Source organism: Quercus suber, unplaced genomic scaffold (genome assembly GCF_002906115.3).
Source record: "Quercus suber isolate HL8 unplaced genomic scaffold, Cork oak 2.0 scaffold_1, whole genome shotgun sequence".
NCBI classification, from domain to species: Eukaryota; Viridiplantae; Streptophyta; class Magnoliopsida; order Fagales; family Fagaceae; genus Quercus; species Quercus suber.
The window spans coordinates 589,981-612,798 of record NW_027069468.1 but is presented as its reverse complement, the minus strand read 5'-3'; the positions used below and the strand labels follow the sequence as shown (position 1 = coordinate 612,798).

The following is a 22,818-nucleotide window of genomic DNA, read 5'->3' as shown; positions in this document are numbered from 1 at the left end:
ATATACGTCATTTAAAATTTTAAATGATGAAAATTCTATTCACTTCTAAATCAAAAAAAAAATGTTAATTATAAAATGAGCTCTAAATAGAGAAGATCATGTTTCTATCTCATAAGTCTATCTCATGGGGTCCTTTTCTATCTCTCAAAGGCACAAACACATTTCCAAACAAAATAAAAATGCGAACATATCCTGATATTCGGTATCCCATTAATTTCACAATCTCGGAAGGATCCTTTAAATTCACAAGAAAGAGAGGTAATAAAATTCAATTAAAAGAAAAAATAAGTAAAGGATAAAACAGCTAAAGTAAAATTACATGCCCAAGTCAGTTTGGTAAGTCTGTTGCTATATTGAGTGCATTTTACAGATTTTCAACGAACGCCCCCACAGCATAATGACTTTTCTTTGCGGCCATTTTCCTTTTTTTTCTTTTTTGGGATGACGTAGTTGAAAAAAAAAAAAGTAGAATTTCCATTTCTAAGGAACTTCCAAAAATATAAACGAAAATAATTCATTCCTTACCAAAGTTGAGCCTACAAAATTCTTGTGAAGCACAATACTTAATAGAAATTGAGCGATTAGAATAATGATATTTCTACGGATGTATTTTGCCCATTATGATAATCTCATCAAAACTCTAAAGTATATGTGATATTATCTATTAACGTTACGAGATCAGTCTACACTGAAAATCCTTTTTTCATTATGTGTAAAAATAAAATACAATAAAATAAAAGGTCAAGTGTTTCCCAAAGTTAAAAACCAAATGTACGGTACAGGTATAGCGTGAACTGGGTTGTATGGGAATATCCCTATACCTGAACTCACATTATAAAAACCATCCAAAAAGATCACTCTTTAAAGGTTAAAGGGTCTGGTCTCTCAGTCTCTCATTCAGACATTTACCAAAGAAAACACGTATACAAAAAAACAAAAACTCATTCTCTCAGTCTCTGGAATGGAAAAACATTCTAGTACGACCAATTCCATGAATTCACCAACAGCAACAACCTTTGTGCAAGCAGACACAAACTCCTTCAGAGATCTAGTCCAGAAGCTGACCGGCATATCCGGTGACTCTGACAAACTCCCGGTCACCGTCCCTTCAAAACATCCTTCCAAACCATTCACTCCCGGTGAACCCGCTGGCCCTCGCCGGTCACCCTTCAAGCTCCACGAGCGAAGGCACACCCACACCATGAGAAAGCTCGAAATCAAACTGGGCCTAACCAATCTCGCCAACTCACCGATTCAGAGTCCGGTCACCCCACTCGGCTGCGACTCACCTTTCCTGCCGAGTTCCGGCACCGAGTCACCTTTGTCCGACGAGGACAAGGCTATAGCCGGAAAAGGGTTTTACTTGCACCCATCGCCGCTGTGTACGCCGAGAGGTACTGACCCGCCAGAGCTCTTGACTTTGTTTCCACTGAGTTCGCCGAGTCAGAAAGCTCGAGATTCTTAAATTAGATTCTTGGGTTTTTATTTTGGGGCTATAAAAAGATCTTTCTAATACTTTTTGGTTCATAAATGGCTGGCTGGTTATTGGGTCCTTTTTCTTAATATATTGAGAATGTAAGATTTTGCTATATATTGCTATAACGGTGATTTGTACGTAAATTCTATATCTGAGGCTGTTGAATGTATTTGGAAGTTTTTTTGTTTTTATCTTTTCAATAAGTTCTTGGAGGGGTAAGGAAAGTGAAAAGCTTTGAATGCTGGAACTACGAGAGGTAGGTTCGTTGCTAACTGATGTAATTCTCCAGCCGATCGATGTCTTAACAATTTGACCTCCATAATTTTTACTTGCCTACATTTTTTTTGCTTTTTTTTTTGGATGAATGGGATTTGATAATGTGAAAGGATATTCTTTGAGGATCGAAAAATTTTCATGTGATATTTTTGAGAATCGATATGTTGAAATATCTTGGTCGTTATTTTTTTTGCTGAATATCTAGCTCATTAGATATTAAGCTAAAAACAAGTACGTGTAGTTGAATGGCAAATTTAGATATTATTGGTAGGTAAAATTATTAGATACTTAGAGAAATGATGCTTTCTTATCTCATATTTATGGTGGACCTTACCATAAATTTAATGAATAGATCTCACTATGAATGTGAGATGATGAAACATCATTCTCTATACTTTGAAAATAAATAAAAATTACTCTATTGGTAGTTGGTAGACTCTCTCTCTCTTCTCTTCTTTAATTTAAAAAAAAAAAAAATCAACTATGCATCGGATGAATTTATCCTCCTCTCTCACATGGGGTGGGGTCTACCCCATATGAGAGGAGGGGTACATACTGCATGCGTAATATCACCTCATTAAACAAATGTTATGTTTGATATGCCAAAACAATTATTCACGTGGAATTATGTGTGTGTATATACAGAGAGAGAGAGAGAGAGAGAGAGAGTGTAAATTGTAATGCGTAACTAATTTGAATGAAGTAAAAAAGTTTAAATGAAAAAAAAAAAAAAAAAGTTTTATCAACCTGCTCGAGCGTGGTCAGTGCAACCAAATTAATGTGATTAGAAAATCGAATGGATAGGTCGGTAAATATAAAGTGTTTATCTACACAATTGGTTTAGCCTACTCAAGTGAGCCTTCAACAATGACAGAATGGATAAGTAGGTACGAGTGAGCTTCGTTGGGTGCTTGGTCGATGTCCGTTCAACGGCCACTCAAGCAAGTCCACAAAACTCACTTGAGTGAGGGTTGTTTTGCTTAAGTGAGACAGTCAAAGAAAATGCAAATTTTACCTTTCAAATAAGAAGGGGTAAAAAGAAAAAAAGAAAAGGGAATGAAGCGCATCGCCTATTTTTAATTAATGGCTTGTTTGGAAGTTTAGAGAGGGAGGAGAGTAGAGGGGAGTAGAGGGAAGGAAGTAGTGGGGAGGAGAGTAGAGGAGAATGATTCACCTCCACCTTATTTGGATGTTTTTAAAATTAGTAAGGGGAAGGGAGTAATTAGTCATTCCCCTTGTGTAATTTTGTTAATATAATAAGGATAAATTAGGTAATTTACTTGGTCAATAGTTTATGTACTCTATTCCCCCTCCAAATCTCTCCAATTTGGGGGAATTAAAATTGGGGGGCTAGAGGGAGTCCAAACCCCTCCAAACTCCTCCAAACCCCTCCTCCTCATTCTTTAAAAAACTTCCAAACAAGATAATTGCATTACTCTCCCTCCCTCTACTCTAATCCCCCTCTTTTTTTAAACATCCAAACATGCCATAAGTAGTAACAGTCAGAGCTTACACAATTGTTCCAACCAAAGTGACTTTCAAAATGTGCCTTTTCAAGATCTACTATTCATTATCGATAAATATAGACTGCATCATCATATTCTTCTTCTTCTTCTTCTATAGATTCCACACCATTAGATATAAATTCAAGTAATTCTCTAAGTTTGATGATTTAGTTATATCTTGGAGACCAATTTACTTGTAACCCTTTAGCAAACTCTTTGTGTGGAGGCAAATATTATGTTATAGATAACAAATTCATTCATGCATCCAAGCCATTAAAGATATTATTGTGCTCTTTTATTGTTTACCACATAATAGTTATTTCTCTCCGAGAGGATTGTAATAGTTAAAAATGATATATCTAAAAGAAATACAAACACGTTTATAACAATTACAAAAAATAAAAAAAAATCATCCGTAAAATGTAATCTCTCTTTATTTTACACACACATACACATATATATAATCCTTAACAATATATATATATATATATATATATATTCATCTCTCTAATACCTAATTAATTATCATGCCTAAAAAAGAAAAAAAACGAAACTCCAATCCTCATGTAGTCAAGAAATCTCTTTCCACCACAATTGTGATTTGCCCCAATGACCTTTATTGCTCAAATTGTATTGTTGTCCATCTATAAACTTTCATCCCTGACCACAACCTTAATAACTATTTGAAGTAACAACCTTTTTATTATTACTCGATACCTTTAATTTTAGTTGTCAAATCGCACGTGAGTGGGTGCGCACATACACACATATATGCAATTCAAATACAAAACTCCTTCGACAATTAATTCACGATCAATCCATAATTGATGATGAACTCACCCACAACCCGCAACCTTCTAAGACCATCCCAGTCATTGTCCCAACCATCAGAGAAAATTTTTCTATATAGGTATGGCCCTTTTGTATTTTATTCTATTTCAATTTTTAGAAAATTAATGTCCCTCTATAGTTTTGCAACTCTTACGTTCAGTTTTCAAAATATCATGTATTTAAAGGCATGTTTGGTATGAGGATTTTTGTACTTGTTTTTAAAACAAAATGAAAATAGTTTTCACATTTTTTGTGTTTAACATTTTGAATCTCACTTTTAAGAACAATTTTCAAAATACTAAAGAAAAAAAAATGATGTTTAGAAAGATCATTTCTACTTTGATTTTTTTTATATATAAAAATAACGTGTAGATTATTATTTTTTTTTTTTTGGATAATGATAACTTTCAATTTTTTTTTTTTAAGATAATGATAAGCTTCAAAATTGAAGTGTGAGAATATAAGTAATGTATATTATATATATATATATATATAATGATATGCTTCAAATTTGAAGTGCAAGAATTTTTTTGTAATAAAGATAAATTCATTAATTTAAGAAATAGAAGAATTTAGACAAATTTGTTAGGTCCACTTTTTTTCAATTTATTTACTACTATGCCATTAAAAATATTTTCTATATCTTGAAAACATCCTCTCATCTGTTTTCAAAATCATGTTTTGAATCAGGAAAATAAGAAATTATTTTTTGAAAACTGTATCTAAAGAACACCGGCCAAACAATAAATGCACGTGCAAGACCCATCATTTCTAGTTTTCAAAGCAAAAAATTATATTTAAATCCTCTTACCAAAATGCCCTAAGTTGTTCTTGATTTTTTTTTTTTAATAAAAAAGTTGCAAAAATTTTGTAATTTTTCGTTTTAAATAAATAATTTTCATCGAAAACACATTTTATGCGAAAGCAAAAAGGAGCTGTAACGGACAACATCATAATTAACACCTAAGGATAAGGATAAAAGGAACAAAAGAAATACTTCGTCAAATTTCAAAGATATTTTCATAGAAAAATGCGAAGATTATAATTGCAAGTAATTATCATGTCCATATCTTATAATTTTCAATTATTAAATTACATTACTTGTAATTTGAACATTACCAATATTTTGGGGAAAAATAAATCATCTTTTTTTTTTTTTGCTAAATAAAAGATCATATGATTCGATGAAGAGAAACCTCTTAGTTATCATTATTTAAAATCAATTTTTTTTTAAACCAATCATATAGTGTATATTATATGCTGTCACTTGTCAATCCCTTTGAAACTTAGGGTCCGTTTGTTTCGGGTGAAAACGCTTTCAGGAAATGGTTTTACAGAAAGTTGTGTGTTTAGTAGCTCCAGAAAATTCGGTCAAACGAAAATTGACCAGAAAATAACCCCTCTCACCCCGTAAAACCATTTCCCTTCTTATTTTACCTTCAATGTATTTCCGGAAAATACACACCCGAAGAACACCTGAAGAACCCAAGCACGCTCCACCTAAAGAACCCAAGCACATCCTCGCCGGTGATGCCCAGAACTACCCCTCGACACACGGCCCAGCCGTCGCATGCAAGCCACTCCGCCTACCCATCCCTTGTCCTTGTCCTCCGCCGATCCATCCCTCATCCCAGGATCGCACCGATCGCACTGAGATTGCCGCCATCCTCCGTTGATCTGATCTATCTCTCACTCTCAGGAGATCTCAATGCGATCGCACCGATTTTGACTAGATTTGATGATTTTGACCGGATTTGATGACTTTTTTTCTTGATGTTTCGTTTCTTTTGTATCTGTGGACTGAGAAATGATATTAATATTTGTTTGAAAGGTGAGAAAATGTGAACAAAAAGTAGAAAATGTGTTTTCTATAGTATTTTCAAGAATACAACTAAACACCAGAAAATATTTTTCAAAGTATTTTTTGAAATGCAACGAAACAGCTTGAATACATTTTCTTTTTTTGAAAATAGCATTTTCAAAAAATATTTATTTTTCAAAAAATATTTTACACGAACCAAACAGACCCTTATATATATATATATATATATATATATTTTTTTTTTTTTTTTTTGAGTAGCGACCCTTATACATATATATATATATATATATAAATTTTTTTTTGGGTAAAAAACTTATATTATAATAAGTTGACCTTTTTACAGTAACACCTGACTAAAGTAGAGTATGCTATACTGTCAGTCTATCAGTCACTGGCAGTCTGGCACTGCACATTGTAGGGTTTAGAAATTTTTTTTTTTTTTTTTTGGCAAAAAAATCAATGGGTCCTACTCGGTCTTTTGCTGAGAAATTAACGTCATTGTCTAAACGACAAAAGCATTGTTCTATCTTGGATCTCAAAAAAAAAAAAAAAAAAAAAAAAAACAAAAGCATTGTAAATTTCTGACCGTTGGATGGGGACTTGTTTATACATACACATCGTGGATCCGTCCCTGATTCTTATCCTAGACCTCGAATGACGTTGTAGGAAGGAACATTGCTAGTAACAGTAACGTGGCATCCAATGAAATTATGTTTTACAAATTAATGTGATAATTTTTTGTTTTAATAATTTTCAATTAGGATAAAGTGTAGTTACAAAATTCGTTATAGTTTTAGACGATAAGCTTACTCAATATTTCATATTTGAGGTAAATTTTGAAAAATTCATAATTAAATTACATATTCTTCTTATAATTTATATCCTCCGTACTTGCAAAATTTATAGAAAATTAAAGAACAATAACTATGTTATCGATAAATTATTTAAATTGCAAATTTTTGTAGTTTAAAATTATGCATAAAATATAAACTTATAGATCATATGGTAAATAATATCTGATTGACACAAAATTTGACATGTCTATTAAGCACGTAAAAAACATGTAATTCAACGGTGAGATTTTTAAAATATGTAGTAATATTTATTTTAGTTAGTAAGGTTATAACCTTAAGTTACAACTAATTTTGTGGCTAAATTTTGTTCTTCATTTAAAATATTACTTTATAAGTTTATAAGAGCATGTCATTAAGGAAAAAAAGGGGGGAAAAAAATACTTTGATTCATTTTTGGCCCTTCAAAACGAGTTGGTTCCCTTCCTCCCAAGCCAATGTGTTTAGGGGTTACACAAAATGTCTCTCTCCAAACTAGTTTGGAAAAAAAACTTTTCTAAACATTTTTTTTATAAGGTGTGAATTTTAAAAATCTAATCATTAGATTGTATGTTCTTTTTTTTATATTATAAGAAATACGTAACTTTCATTAAGAAGAAGAGAAATTTAATACATCTTGAGTCTATGAGGGCTTGATCATGCTAAAATTTTCTTCTATCAAAGTTACAAAATTAGCAATACCATTGGCATATTAAGCCAATACATGTGCTGGTTTATTCCCCTATTGCCTCACATGGCACACTTGAACCATTTTGAATTCTTGTATGTTATTGGTTAAGAACCGTTAATATTTATATTTTTTTATAAGTAAGTTTTGGTTCAAGGAAAAGGGATGGATTGATTTAAAAAAAATTTTAAAAAAAAAAAAAAAAACCACACAAAGAAGAGAGAATGAGCATATTAGGTGGATTGATAGATTAATATCAAAGATCAAAGAATTATACAATTTTAAAGAACGTGGAAGAAAAAATATATATATTGCATTTGATTTAAAAACAAAACAAAACAAAACAAAACCAAAACCAAAACAAAAACAAAACAAAAACAAAAAACAAAAAAAAAAAGGAATAAAAATAGGAAAGCTAACAAAATTTGGTTTCCACGCGGAGAAAAGAGTTGAAAGACCATTATGATACAGAATACTCAACTTAATTCCTTTGTACATACTTTTGCATTTTTCAAATATATCATACTGCATAAACAGTGCTTTTTTTTCTCCTTTTCCTTGACATATGTTCCCACATGCCTTTTTATTCCTCAATGGTTTGTACACAGTACAAGTGGATCATTATTCCCTTCTCTCTCAAATGGTTAGGTCTCTCTAGCTCTCTCATCAGCCCAGCTTTTTTCATAAGCGTCAAAGACGTCATTATTAGGCGGTAAATTTAACGACTCCACGGTCTTATATTTCACATGTAAAAAGAGCACAAAGGGTACAACACCCCGATTTCGTTTAACCCTTAGGTAGTTGCCAAAAGTTATTAGTTTCCCTATAGGTTTGTGGTCTGAGGAGCCATGAAAGACCTTGGTTCTGTCTAACACTTAGATAATTGTCAAAAGTTATTAGTTTCCCCATAGGTTCGTGGTCCGAGGAGCCATGCAAGACCTTGGTTCTGTCTAACACTTAGATAATTGTCAAAAGTTATTAGTTTCCCCATAGGTTTGTGGTCCGAAGAGCCATGCAAGACCTTAGTTCTGTCTAACACTTAGATAATTACCATTGTGTGTTGATTCCCCTAAAGCAGGAAGTCCGAGGACCCGTCATAGCTAAGGTTCCGCTTAACCACTTTAGTAGATTAGAAGATATTAATATATACCTTCCAAAACTAGCCCCGCCGTAGAGCCCTCTTGAATTGCTCTATGTTGCTGCCACTTCCTCTAACGGAGGTCCAGCGAACTCAACTACCAGATTCACGAAGACCTGGCCCTTGACAGAGGTACGGGGCATGTACCTAAGGTCAGAAGTTCCTAGAACTGTGCACCATTTAGCAATCCTCCCCGTATAATCCGCACTTCAGAGTATAGACCTGAGTAGAGGCTGAGTTAGGACAATAACCGTGTGTGCCTCATGTAGTGTCTTACTCACACAGTAAACTGGCCACCATAATGGCTTTCCCCAGGGACTCTTGTTGATGGGAGCCTGATCCTATCTTAACTAACTGTTGCACTCACTACCACACAAGCTCTTTCCCACAGACGGCGTCAATTGTAAGGCCACGATTTTCGGACCAAGCCTAAAATGTATAGGATCTTGGCCTAGTGAGTCCAGTACAACAAATTTTGTAGAGAGTAAGTTAAAGAGCTAGGCTTTAGTGCATGGATAATAGTTAAAATGTGTTTTCATGATGATCAAACAGAAATGAACTGAGTTTATTAAAGAAAGTTTGCCTCGGCATAATTCGAGGAGCTCTGCTCTTGTATATATTGGATGACAATGGTTACAGGAATTCTTGAGATTGCTATAATGCTTTCTCTCTCCCTTTTTCCCCCTCCTCTTTCTATGGTAGGTTTCTCCTATTATATAGTCCTCTTTAGACGATCTCGGCCTTTCACTTGTTAATCATCCAAGCCTATACTTGAGTGCCTGTCCCATCAGACGCCCTCTCTGGCATTCTATGAGTTGCAGTAACCGAGGTAGCACTGTTCAGGGGTCATTACCTCATTAATGCGGCTAGAACGTTAGTTGTGAGCATTTAATGCGGATGTGACAGTTTCTCCTTGAATTGCACCTCCACCATGCTCCTATAACTGGTCCATTGTACTCGTCCGTCTTTTTGGAATGCTTTGGGAGGCTGCCTTTGATGGCATGCCGCTCTTCCCTTCTATGATCTTGGTTGACCGAGGACAGGATTGTCCTCGGCGATGTTTCTCGGCAATTTGGGCTTTCTTCGTTCGTCCTCGGACATTCCTTCCTCCTTGGCGTGGGCCTTGGGCTCAATATAAAATGAGCCGGGGTTGCCAAATTCTTAGGCTCCACAATAATTTTTTTAATTGAATAAAAAAAATAAAGTTTAGTTACAAATTGACTACAACCTTACTCAATAAAATGAATATTATTACATATTTTGAAAATTTAACCGTTGAATTTTATATTTTTAATAGTCTTAATATACATGTCAAATTCTATATCAATCGGATATAATTTACTATATGATCTATAAGCTTATATTTTATGTATAATTTTAAACTACAAAAATTTGCTATTTAAACAATTTATTGATGACATAGTTGTTAATCTTTAATTTTCTAGAAATTTTGTAAGCATGTAAGATTTAATTAAGAAGAAAATGTAATTCAATAGTGGATTTGTCAAAATTCACTTCTAATAAAAAAATATTAAGTAAGGTTATTGTCTAAAACTACAACAAATTTTGTAGCTAAATATTGTAAAATATGTATATATATATATATTTTTATCTATTCATTTTTATTCTATTACCCGAATATTCTACAATTATGGAAAAATGTTTTTTTTTTTTTGTTGAGAAAATGAAAAAAAAAGTTTTTTTTTTTTTTTGAAGGCAAGAAAAAATGTTTTTATTATACTACTACCGAGCATATTCGTATATAATTACCTTCCAAGAAAAAACATTTTCCTGGTTCGTTTCTGTTCATGCAAATTGGACTTACAAGTTACGTAGTAACATTTTCGTCAACAGCTTAGGGCCCACGTTGGAATACAGCTTAAGAAATACTACAATGCCATAAATAAGCTTAACCTATATATATTCTAATTAATAAAGAGAGAGACATGAGACAACAGCTCTTAGTCTCCAACACATAATAAGACAGTACAACAAGTCACCATCAAGCCAGCAATGGCGATAAGCCTATGACTATGAGTAAAAGACCATGACCTTTGTGCTCTTTTTACATGTGAAATATAAGACCGTGGAGTCGTTAAATTTACCGCCTAATAATGACGTCTTTGACGCTTATGAAAAAAGCTGGGCTGATGAGAGAGCTAGAGAGACCTAACCATTTGAGAGAGAAGGGAATAATGATCCACTTGTACTGTGTACAAACCATTGAGGAATAAAAAGGCATGTGGGAACATATGTCAAGNCGTGCCCGCCGACCCCAAAAAGAAGAAGGACAAGGGCAAAAAGCTTATGGAGGATAAGCCAGTGTCCTCGCAAGATGAGGACAACATTCTGCGGCCTTCCAAGCAGATAAGGATAGGTGGCAAGAGCAAGGATAGGCAGGTCGTCACCACCCCGTCCGAGGTTCAGGCTTGGCTCCCAACCCCAATGCTCCATGAGGAGCCCTTGAGGGATGACGCTTCCCTCAGAGATTTCAATGAGGGCGAAGGTGCTCACGTGGCCGTCGCGCTAGAGAGGTGCTTGCTGCTCCCGGCGATATGGCCGAGCTGGATTCTTTGAGGAGTAAGCAGGTTTTTCTCAGCCTCAAGCGTTATCTGGGGATGGTAAGAACTCTGATTTCAACTTTTCCCCTTTTTCCGCCTTTTTCTTTTTGGGGTTGGGCTTATAGTGTATTGGTTACTTTGGCAAGCTGTCCAGACTACCTATAGGTTGAAGGCAGCGGCCAACAACCAGGGGAAGGCCCTTGACCTAAAGCGGGAGATTTCAGGCCACCCGGACCTTCAAGACCTCCGAGGCTGACCTCGCCAAGGCCAGGGAAGAGTTGAAGGCGATGACCAGGGCTTGGGACAGCGCGGAGTCGGGTCTCGCTGGTGCCTAAAACCAGGCCAGGTAGCAGACGAGGCGTCTGGGTGAGGCGGAAGAGCAGCTGAGGATCGCGAAGGAGCTGATCACAGATCTACAAGCTAAGGTGGCTACTGCCGAGGGGGCCTAGAGGGAGGCGGAGTGGGCCAAAGACGAGGCCCTATGGGCTAAGGCCGAGTCAGATTTTGGAAGGGAGGAGGCCCTAGCTGCCAAGGAGGAAGCTGAGGCTACAGCCTATGCTGAGGGGGTGGTCAAGATAGAGGTTGTTTATAAAACTCAAATTTCGGGGGCATGTAGGTGTTATTGCTCCCAAGTCTAAGCTGAGGCCCTCAAACAAGCCGAGGTAGAGGCCTCGTCCTACCTGTGGAAGGCGAAGAGCATATAATACCCCCCTGCCATCTGCGAGGCCGCCCCTGATGGCACCGAGGTTGGGGAGGTTGTTGAGGAGGTAGGGGCTACTCCGGGTGAGGAGGCTTCGACTGCTGAGCCAAGGGAAAACCCGAGAGAAGAGGCGCCCCAAAGGGTAGTGAACGTCCCTTCCGATGCCCAGATCCCCGCCACCGAGGAAGCAGCCATACTCGTCGTACCTCTGCAGGCTATTCCCTTAGGCTAGAGCTCAGAGGACCCTGAGGTTGCCTCTATCCAGCCATCTACCGGGGGTGAGACTGAGCAGAAGGAATAGATCCCTTGGCGTCTCGGTCCAATCTGCCTTTAACATTTGTTTTATCTTTTCCTCTTTTTTTTTTTTTTTTTTCATTTGTTGTTGGTTTTTTTTTTTTTTTATGTAGTGTGGCTCTTACCAAGCAATTTCTATTGGACTTATTATTGTAATACGAGTTTAATTTCCTTTTTTATCTGTTCTGGCTGTTTATTTGCTTGTATGCTACTCGTTTCCTCTTTTTTTCTTTTTACTTGCATAATTTTAACTTAAATTGTATCTTGGCCAATCACGTCAGTAACAACAATAATGGGAGGGAATGTATGCTCGGGCAGTCCCTTTATGTCTTAAGGGCTAGGCAGGGTTTTGGTCCTTCCCAACATAGGTCCCCCGCAGGGTAATTGTTCTTCTATAGGCTTTGGTCCGAGCCCCATGCAGGGTCTCGGTTATATCTGACACTTAGGACCCCCTTCTTTTTTGTCTACAGTGGTTAGTTTCCCCATAGGCTTGAGTCCGATGACCATGCAAGGCCTTGATTTTGTCTAACACTTAGGATATTTTTGAAGTAGTTAGTTTCCCTACAGGCTTCAGTCCGAGGACTATGCAAGGTCTTGGTTCTGTCTAACACTTAGGATATTTTTGAAGTAGTTAGTTTCCTCATAGGCTTGAGTCCGAGGACCATGCAATGCCTTGGTTCTGTCTAACACTTAGTCTTTTGAAGTAGTTAGTTTCCCCATAGGCTTGAGTCCAAGGACCATGCAATGCCTTGGTTCTGTCTAACACTTATTATATTTTTGAAGTAGTTAGTTTCCCCATAGGCTTGAGTCCGAGGACCATGCAATGCCTTGGTTCTGTCTAACACTTAGTCTTTTGAAGTAGTTAGTTTTCTCATAGGCTTGAGTCCGAGGACCATGCAATGCCTTGGTTCTGTCTAACACTTAGTATATTTTTGAAGTAGTTAGTTTCCCCATAGGCTTGTGTCCGAGGACCATGCAATGCCTTGGTTCTGTCTAACACTTAGTATATTTTTGAAGTAGTTAGTTTCCCCATAGGCTTGAGTCCGAGGACCATGCAATGCCTTGGTTCTGTCTAACACTTAGTATATTTTTAAAGTAGTTAGTTTCCCCATACGCTTGAGTCCGAGGATCATGCAATACCTTGGTTCTGTCTAACACTTAGTCTTTTGAAGTAGTTAGTTTCTCCATAGGCTTGAGTCCGAGGACCATGCAATGCCATGGTTCTGTTTAACACTTAGTATATTTTTGAAGTAGTTAATTTCCCCATAGGCTTGAGTCCGAGGACCATGTAATGCCTTGGTTCTGTCTAACACTTAGTATATTTTTGAAGTAGTTAGTTTCCCCACAGGCTTGAGTCCGAGGACCATGCAAGGCCTTAATTCTGTCTAATACTTAGGATACTTTTGAAGTAGTTAGTTTCCCCATAAGCTTAAGTCCGAGGACTATGCAATGTCTTGGTTCTGTCTAACACTTAGTCTTTTGAAATAGTTAGTTTCCCCATAGGCTTGAGTCCGAGGACCATGCAATGCCTTGATTTTGTCTAACACTTAGTCTTTTGAAGTAGTTAGTTTCCCCATAGGCTTGAGTCCGAGAACCATGTAATGCCTTGGTTCTGTCTAACACTTAGTCTTTTGAAGTAGTTAGTTTCCCCATAGGTTTGAGTTCGAGGATCATACAATGCCTTGGTTCTGTTTAACACTTAGTATATTTTTGAAGTAGTTAGTTTCTCCATAGGCTTGAGTTCGAGAACCATGCAATGTCTTGGTTCTGTCTAACACTTAGTATATTTTTGAAGTAGTTAGTTTCCCCATAGGCTTGAGTCCGAGGACCATGCAATGCCTTAGTTCTGTCTAACACTTAGTATATTTTTAAAGTAGTTAGTTTCCCCATAGGCTTGAGTCTGAGGACCATGTAATGCCTTGGTTCTGTCTAACACTTAGTCTTTTGAAGTAGTTAGTTTCCTCATAAGCTTGAGTCCGAGGACCATGCAATACCTTGGTTCTGTCTAACACTTAGTCTTTTGAAGTAGTTAGTTTCCCCATAGGCTTGAGTCCGAGGACCATGCAATACCTTGGTTCTGTCTAACAATTAGTCTGGCCGTCAAAACGCGAGGTACATAATCATGACAGGCTCCTCCCCGGCAGTTCATCATTGCTGCTTGGAGTGGAAGAGCTTGTCCTTAGCGTCGGGAAGTGTGTTTCCAGGGAGATCACCGCCTCGGCACCATAGGTCATGGCAAAAGGTGTTTCCCCCGTTGATCGTCGGGGCGTAGTCCGGTACGTCCAGAGAACGTGGGACAGCTCCTCTACCCATTTCCCCTTGGCGTCGTCCAGTCTCTTCTTAAGCCCACTGACGATGACCTTGTTGACGGCCTCGGCCTGCCCGTTTCCCTGAGGGTAGGTGGGCGTTGAGTATCTGTTTGTGATCCCAAGTTCACAACAGTATCTCTTGAAGGCCTTGCTATCGAATTTGAGCCCATTATTCGAGATGAGGGTATGAGGGACCCCGAACCGTGTGACAATGTTCCTCTAAAGGAATTTCTTTGCGTCTACGTCCCTGATGTTGGCCAGTGGCTCAGTCTCGACCCACTTGGTGAAGTAGTCTGTGGCCACCAACAGATACTTCTTATTCCCTGGCGCTCTGGGGAAAGGTTTTACAATGTCCAAACCCCATTGGGTGAACGGTCATGGACTGGACAAAGGATTAAGGACCCCTCATGGCTGATGGATATTTGGGGTGAACATTTGGCACTGGTCACACTTCTTGACATACTCCTGGGCCTCCTGCTGCATCCCCGGCCACTAGTATCCTTATATGACTACTCGGTGAGACAAGGATCTCCCCCCTGTGTGGCTCCCACAGATTCCCTCGTGCAGCTCTTCGAGTAGTAATTTTGCTGCTTCGGGGTGGACGCACAGCAGGTATGGCCCAGAGTATGAGCATTTATATAGTTTCTGATCCTTGGACAACAAAAACCGATGAGCCTTTCTTCGTACTTTCTCAGCTTCTGACTTACCTTCGGGCAGGATATCATCTTTGAGGAATCTCACAATGGGGTCCATCCAGCTGGGACCCACCCCGACCTGAAGGATGGGGATCGTTTCGCTTACCGCCTCACTCGCCTTCCCCAGGTGCTCCACAAGTATGATTCGAGGTAGACCATCTGCCAAGGAAGTTGCGAGTGTGGCTAATCAATTGGCATGGCTGTTCTTACTCCTGGGGATATGAGACAAACTGAAAGGGTCGAAGTCCGATTGCAGGCGCTTGACCTGGCTCAGGTATTCTTGCATTCTCGGATCTCGGGCCTCCATCTCTCCCTTTACCTGTCCCACCACCAGTCTCGAGTCTGAGAACATCTCCACCAACTTTCCTCCTATCTTCTGTACCATGACCATTCCTTGCAATAATGCCTCGTACTCGACCTCGTTGTTTGTGGCCGAGAATCCGAGCCTTAGGGACTTCTCTATGACATGATCTTCAGGGGATACTAAGACTAGTCCTACTCCTGACCCTCTTTGGTTTGCCGCGTCATCAACATATACTTTCCAGCATGGTGACCTTGGGACAGAGACTGCTCCAACTGGCTTCTCATCAGCGATCCTTCCCTCGGTCCCTACTTCTATAGTTGGCTCAGCGAACTTCGTCGTCAAGTCTGCCAGAAGCTGGCCCTTTATGGCAGTCCGAGGCATGTATTTAACGTCGAAGGCCCCCAGGATGGTATTCCACTTTGCAATTCTTCCTGTGTAGTCGGCGGCCCGAAGTACGGACTTCAAGGGTAGTTGGGTTAAAACAACCACCGTGTGAGCCTGGAAGTAATGGGGCAGCTTTCGCGTGGCGTGGACCACGGCGAGTATGGCTTTCTCCAAGGGTAAGTACTTGACCTCGGCTTCGTGCAATGACTTGCTAACGTAATAGACCAGTTTTTGGACGCCGCTATCATCTTGTATCAGCACCAGACTCACAGCGTGGTGCGCCACAGCAATGTATGCATATAGGACCTCGTCGGCCTCCGGATTAGACATGATGGGTGGCCGGGCCAGGTAATCTTTGAGTTGTTGGAAGGCCATGATGCATTCTTCGGACCACTCAAATCCCTTCCACTTGTTGATCAGGACATAGAACGGTCTGCATCGGTCGGCCGACCTGGAAATGAATCAATTCAAAGTCGCGATCATCCCAGCAAGCCTCTGGATCTCTTTGGGGTTTTGCGAAGGCCTTAGGTTTTGGATAACTCTGATTTGGTCGGGGTCAACCTCGATCCCCCGGCGGGTGATGATGTAGCCTAGGAACTTGCCAGATCCCACGCCAAACGAGCACTTGGAAGCATTTAGTTGCATCCTGTGCTTTCTGAGGACGTCGAATATACAGTCGAGGTCCCCCAGATGCTCGGACACCAATTTGCTCTTCACCACCATATCGTCAACATAAATCTCAATGTTTTTGCCCAACAGTAGCTTGAACATTCTCGTCATCATCCTCTGATAAGTAGATCCAGGGTTCTTCAGGCCGAATGGTATCACCTTGTAGTGGTAGTTCCCGATAGGTGTCACGAAGGCCGTCTTCTCCTGATCCTCCAAGGCTAATGGGATCTGATGATAGCCCTGAAAGGCGTCTAGGAAGCTCATCCGAGGATGGCCTGCGGTCGCATCCACCAGCCGGTCTATTCGTGGCATTGGGAAGGGGTCCTTTGGGCATGTTTTATTCAGATCCGTGAAGTCCACGCAAACCCTCAATTTCCCACTTTTCTTCTTGACCACCACAATGTAGGCTAACCACTCGGGGTAGAATACTTCTTTAATAGCCCCCGCGCGCTTAAGCTTATTGACCTCTTCCTTAATTGCCTCGGTGTGCTCCTTTGACGGGCGACGGGGTGGTTGCTTCTTGGGGGTCACCGAAGGGTTGACGTTAAGGTGGTGACAGATGAAAGATGGGTCAATCCCTGGGGCATCGCAGGGATCCCATGCGAACACGTCAAGGTTCCTTTTGAGAAACTCAAGCAACTCCTCCTTCTCTCGGGGAGGCAGTTGGATTCCGACCTGAAAGAACCTCTCCTGGTCGTTGTCGATGACCATTTTTTCTTAGCATTCAAGCCTTGCTTCCTCGGAGGCCATGTCAGCTGGTGCCACCGAGGTGGTTAACTACTATAAGTTTTTGGCCATGGTGGCCGAGGGTTCCGTATCTTGCGGACGTGAGGTGGTTGCGACCATACACCGCCTTGCCGTTGACTAGCACCCTCGAATCTCGAGGATTCGACCTCCAAACGGGAATTTCACCTTCTGGTGCAAGGAAGAGGCGATGCCTCCCAAGGTGTGGAGCCAAGGCCTTCCTACAATGGCAGTGTAGGGGGAGTACGTGTTCACCGCTATAAAGTCCACCTCCACTACTTCCGAGCCGGTCTAGATGGGCAACTTGATCACGCCCTCCGGGATGACTAGCTTCCCATCAAAACTCATCAAAGGGGAGCTATAGGGCAACAAGTCCTCAGGCTTTAGCCCCAGCCCCTTATAGAGGTCGGGGTACATGACCTCTGCCGCGCTGCCACCATCCACCATCACAATTTTGACATTATAGTCCCCAATCTTGAGGGTGATCACCAAGGCGTCGTCGTGGGGTTGGGTGGTCTCATCCTTGTCCTTCTCAGAAAAAGTCAGGGTCGGGTGACAGCCTCTTCTGGCCCTCTTTGGCTCGGACTGGGACTCCCCGGCGGCCACCTGGGTCATGGACAGCACTTGTGAGGTACGCATGCCTGTTCTTCCTGGCGCAGCCAAGATCACATTAATCATTCTAGCGGGCTACCTCATGGCAGTGTCCCTCCGTGGCTCCTGGTAGGTCTGGCCTTACTGGTTGTTGGAATGGTGTAGGAGGTGTTTCAGCCTCCCCTCCCGGACTAACTGGTCCAGATAGTTCTAGAGATTCCTACAGTCCTCCATAGCGTGCCCGTGGTCCTAGTGATATTGGCAGTAGCGGTCCTGATTTCGCTTCTCAAGATCTCCCGACATCTTATTCGGCCACTTGAAGTACGGTTCGTTCTTGATCTTTTCCAGCACCTTGTGCACCGGTTCTTGGAACACAGCGCCGACAGCCTGGGCGTTTGTCGCCCCAGATTGTCCTATGAAATCTCTCATTGGACGGGCGTTGTTATATCAGTCCGACCTGGAATCCTTCCTCTCTTGAGGGATAGCTTTCTCCTTCCCCTTGCCTTGTAGCAAGTCTTCCTCTACCCGTTTGTATTTGTCGATCCAATCCATTAGCTACCGCACGCTGGTGGCAGGCTTACCAGTTAAGGACTTCCTCAGGCCGTGCCCCATCGGGAGCCCTTTTTGAACGTGTTGATGGCGACATCGTCGTACTTGCCGTCCAGCTCGTTGTAAATCTCCCAATTCTTGTCCAAGTAAGCCTTGAGGGTCTCGTCATCGCGCATGGTCAGGGACAGCAACGCGCTCATGGGTCGAGGAGGTCTGCTGTTCATGACAAAACGGGAACCAAAGGCCTGGGTCAGCTGTCTGTACGAGTTTATAGAATTCGTCCTTAAGCCGTTGAACCACTTTATTGCCACAGGTCCCAAGCTGGATGAGAAAACTTTGCACATCAGCGCCTCATTCTTAGAGTGAACGGCCATCCTCTGGTTGAACTGGCTTACGTACTCCACGGGGTCCGTTTTGCCATTGTAATCGGTGAAGGTTGGCTGCTGGAACCTTCGAGAGAGCATTGCCTCTTCTATATGACACGTGAAGGGCGATCTGAAGAGCCGGTCCAGCGCCCTGCTCATGGCGTCACTTCCTAAGCCTCTAGGGGTTGGGCTGCCACGCCTACGCCTCTGGTAGCGCCCATACTCGTGGGAGAAAGTTTCGCTCAGGGGTGTTGTCGACCTTTGCCTGTAGTCGTTGTTATTTTCGTCGTCAGAGGGTAGGTTAGGGCTGGGTTCAAATCGCCTTTGTTGTGCATGGCGTAACTTTCTCTTCAGATTATCTATCTCTCGCTGCATGGCCACCTTATCGTCCTATCTCTTGGAGGCGTGGCTCTTATCCTCTTGCGATCGCGTGGCTGGGCCATTATCGCCCTTCTGGGGCACGCAGCTGCTTCTATGCGTGTGGCTTTCGCTAGTTTGTGAGGTGTGCACGCTTCCTTCTCGGAATCGTCCGTTCTCCTCGTTCTTACCGTGCCCAGTGTTACCATAGTCATTCGGACGTTGGGATCTAGCTGGTTCGTGCCGATGGGAACTCACTTGATGAGGGTTTGACCCTACCATACCTGGCTGTTGTCCTTACTGATGCCCGAGTTTTTCCCACAGACGGCGCCAATTGTAAGGATCGGGTTTGAGCACTTCTACGGGTTGAGAGAGTGGACCCAAGCCCAGCTTTCCCTTCAATGAATTTATAGAGAGTGAACTTAAGAACTAGGCCCTAGTAAAGAATGCAACTGCCATGCATGGTTCGTCGTGGGTTTAACAACTTAAACATGAATTGGGATGCACAATAATGCTCCTCGGACTTGCCTTCCGGTGCTTGGAGTTCTTATTATTTCTTTGAAGATTTGATTACAAGGATTGAGAGAATACAAGTTGCTACTGTATTTCTTAATTCAGCTTTTCTATCCCCCTTTCAAGGGAGACTCTTTACATTATATACACCTCTCTTAACTGATCCTAACCCTACATTTGTTAATCAACCAGGCCACCACTTGAGAGCCTGTCCCATCAGCTGCATTCCCATTCCTCTTGTGGGTTGCGGCACCCAAGTTAGCACTGTTCAGGAGTCCTATCCTCATTAATGCGGTCAGGACGTTAGTTGGGGGCATTTAATGTGGATGTGACAGCTCGCCTTAGACTTGCTCCTTCACCGTGCTCCCGTCGTCGACATGTGGCGCTTGCCCTTTCCTCCTCGGATATTCAAGAAGACCCCTCTTTGATGGAGTGGTGCTCGTGTACTTCTAAGATCTCGGATGTCCGAGGATGGGGTCGTCCTCGGATATGTTCCTTGGGGGCCGGACGCCGTACTTTTATCCTCAGACCCCGCATGCATCCTCGGCATAGGCCTCTGGGCCTGGTTTGAGGTGGGCCGAGGTTGCCTGATTTTCTAGCCCCACAAGAACATTATGCAAAATAAGGGCAAAAGGCCAATTTTTTCCGCTAGTTTCTGACTTCTAAGAGCATTAATATTGGGGAATGCTAATGCCAAATGTAAGGGATATTTGGCATTTCAAGCCCCAAAATGTATTGCATCAGGAAATGTTATTGCTAAGTATTGCAATTTTTTTTGCAATAGTGCTATAGTACAATTCTATCTTTGGAATTGCCACAATTCTAAAAATAAAACTAATATTTTATTGTGATGGTGATTGAGAGAAAGAAAGAATAAATGATGGTAATTGGGAGAAATATTATTTTATTGTGTAGATATATTATTTTAATGAGTAGAATAGGAAAATAAAAGTTTAGGATGCTAGAAGTATTGTATAATGGAATGGTATAATTGATAAAGTAGATTTTTAAAATGGTAAAATATAATAGAGTAGCATTTTCTGATGCTAATGCTCTAAGAAACTTAGAAAAACCCACGTGCGAGAAACTGACAAGAGAGTTTTAGCTTGTGATAAATATCTATGGCTATAATATAAAGCTAGAGAATGTAGCAGTAAACTAAAAAGTTAGTGTGTTACTCTTTTCTCCTCCCCAAAAAACCAGGACTCTCTCTCATGGCGGCTGTGTCACCTTGCCCACCACCTTTACGGACCCAGAATCCAAACCCACATTTAAGAGTGGATTTGGGAAATGGGTTTTCAAAAAGCTTGGATTTTGGGCACTTTAGGACACCCAAATGGAGGAACTTTGAGTTCAAGAAGCTGTGGGTTTCTGCTTCTGCTAGCAATGACAATGCAGCGTCTTTGAGCGAGTCCCCACCTTCACTGACTCTGTCTAAGTCTGTTTTTGACTCTACTCTCTCGGATATATATTGATTGTTGTTTTCTGGGTTTTCTTAATTTAATATATGTGTCTATGGAGCTTCACTTTTTATTGATTAATACATGTGTACATTGGCTTCAAATTTGTTGCCTTTTCAGCTGGGGTTTGTCATATCTCTTAAGTCTTAAAGGGTTTTGTTTTATTCATTTGTTGGATTTAGTGGTTGCATGGAACTGTTTCATTGCTCTATTCTATTTATTGAATGGTGTGGTTTCTTTTCTTCTTTTTAATTGGAATTTGGCTTGTACAAAACAGTTCCATTTTGTGTAAAAGTTTTGTGGTTGATTGGTTGTATTTTGAATTAACTGAATTCTGTAGTTTGATGACCTCGTCACAAAGGGTATTTATTCTCATGATCTAGGTTTAGAAATTAAATTTTAAAGAGAGTAATACTAATATGATGGAGATTATTACCACATTGGGTTTCTAGTTATAACTTTATATGACTTCTTTAGGGACAATTTATGTTATAAAATGCTTGGCATTTGTGAAGCAATGTACCAATAAAACGGGTCTAGGTATAGGAAGAACACTAAGATGGATTCTTTTCTCTGGGAAATCAATAAGTAATATATTTAAAAATAATGTAACTTTTAAGTTTATTTTTTTAATTGCTGTATCCAATTTTGTTTTTTGATAAATTGAAGTTTATCCAACCATTTATTAGGGAATAAGGGCAATGAACATTTATCCAACCATTTATTAATTTTAGTTTGGCTATATAGATTCCAACCAAAGAGAAGCAATGATTGGGTACCAAAAAATCCTTTTAAGGTTGATATGGACATAAGCATGAACATGCCAATAAAGCTTTTGGTTTCTTTATCTTTTTGTTGATAACTAATTGATAGGTGGTTTTGCCTTCCTTTTAGAGATTGCGATATTTTGAAAGACTTTTAATGATGTCAAAGCCTACTTATGAACCTCTTTTCTTTCCCATTCTGATATGCATATCTACTATGTTTTATTTGGTTGTAATGTGTAATGTTGATTTATTTTAGGGTGAAACGTCATACAATCTCAGTGTTTGTTGGGGATGAGAGTGGAATAATAAATCGAATTGCTGGGGTTTTTGCTCGGAGGGGTTACAACATTGAGTCCCTTGCAGTTGGCTTAAACAAGGACAAAGCTCTCTTTACCATAGTTGTCTCCGGAACTGAAAAGGTTTTGCGACAAGTTGTTGAACAGCTGAACAAGCTTGTGAATGTCATTAAGGTTATGGCTCACCCTTAATCTTGAATATTCTATAGGAATCAAGCTTTCTTGTGTTGTTTCCAGTGTTGCTGAAGTTTTGTTTATGTATTTTTAATATTATTTTGGGGTAATTCAGCAGAAAATAGAAGCTACAAGACATTTATTTCTTTCCATCACATTAACTCCTCTAGTACTAATTTTTTGTAGTGGCTCATTGGCTGTTCCCTAGATTTTGTTCTGTGCTTTACTTCTTGAGTAATATTTGATATACCAGGTTGAAGATATCTCAAGGGAGCCACAAGTAGAACGTGAGCTGATGCTTGTAAAACTTAATGCAGATCCAAGTACCCGTCCTGAGGTAATGATTTGGATCATTTAATAGTGTTGAGATCCCTTTAAATTCCTTTGGTCCATGTTTGTAAGATCTTTGTATGATTGGATGATTGCTTTAGACAATATGCATTTTTTATTTTATTTTTTGACATCTTTAATTTTTGGTTGTTTGTAACTTTTGGAGACTCTCTTGCGCCCTTTATTTAA

The 22,818-nt window shown here is 40.2% G+C and overlaps 2 protein-coding genes across 3 annotated transcripts in view; both read left to right on the top strand.

Moving 5' to 3' along the window:
• Nucleotides 1-771: 771 nt before the first annotated feature.
• LOC111986933 (VQ motif-containing protein 33) lies at nucleotides 772-1,825 on the top strand. Its single transcript, XM_024018629.2, has one exon. It carries the CDS (start codon nucleotides 962-964, stop codon nucleotides 1,463-1,465), a length of 504 nt encoding a protein of 167 aa, XP_023874397.1. The 5' UTR covers nucleotides 772-961; the 3' UTR covers nucleotides 1,466-1,825.
• Nucleotides 1,826-20,743: 18,918 nt separating this feature from the next.
• The window catches only part of LOC112021754 (acetolactate synthase small subunit 2, chloroplastic), a 38,849-nt gene continuing 36,774 nt past the window's right edge, over nucleotides 20,744-22,818 (top strand). For both annotated transcript variants that reach the window (XM_065771046.1, XM_065771025.1), the window contains exons 1-3: nucleotides 20,744-21,040; nucleotides 22,086-22,299; nucleotides 22,553-22,636. In XM_065771046.1, the coding sequence (XP_065627118.1) occupies nucleotides 20,817-21,040; nucleotides 22,086-22,299; nucleotides 22,553-22,636 (522 nt within the window). In that variant the 5' untranslated portion in view covers nucleotides 20,744-20,816. The remainder of the gene's footprint in view (nucleotides 21,041-22,085; nucleotides 22,300-22,552; nucleotides 22,637-22,818) is intronic.

Bases quoted from the DNA above. Each gene is read 5' to 3' on its own strand.
- LOC111986933 (XM_024018629.2), top strand. From the start codon at position 962: ATGGAAAAACATTCTAGTACGACCAATTCCATGAATTCACCAACAGCA.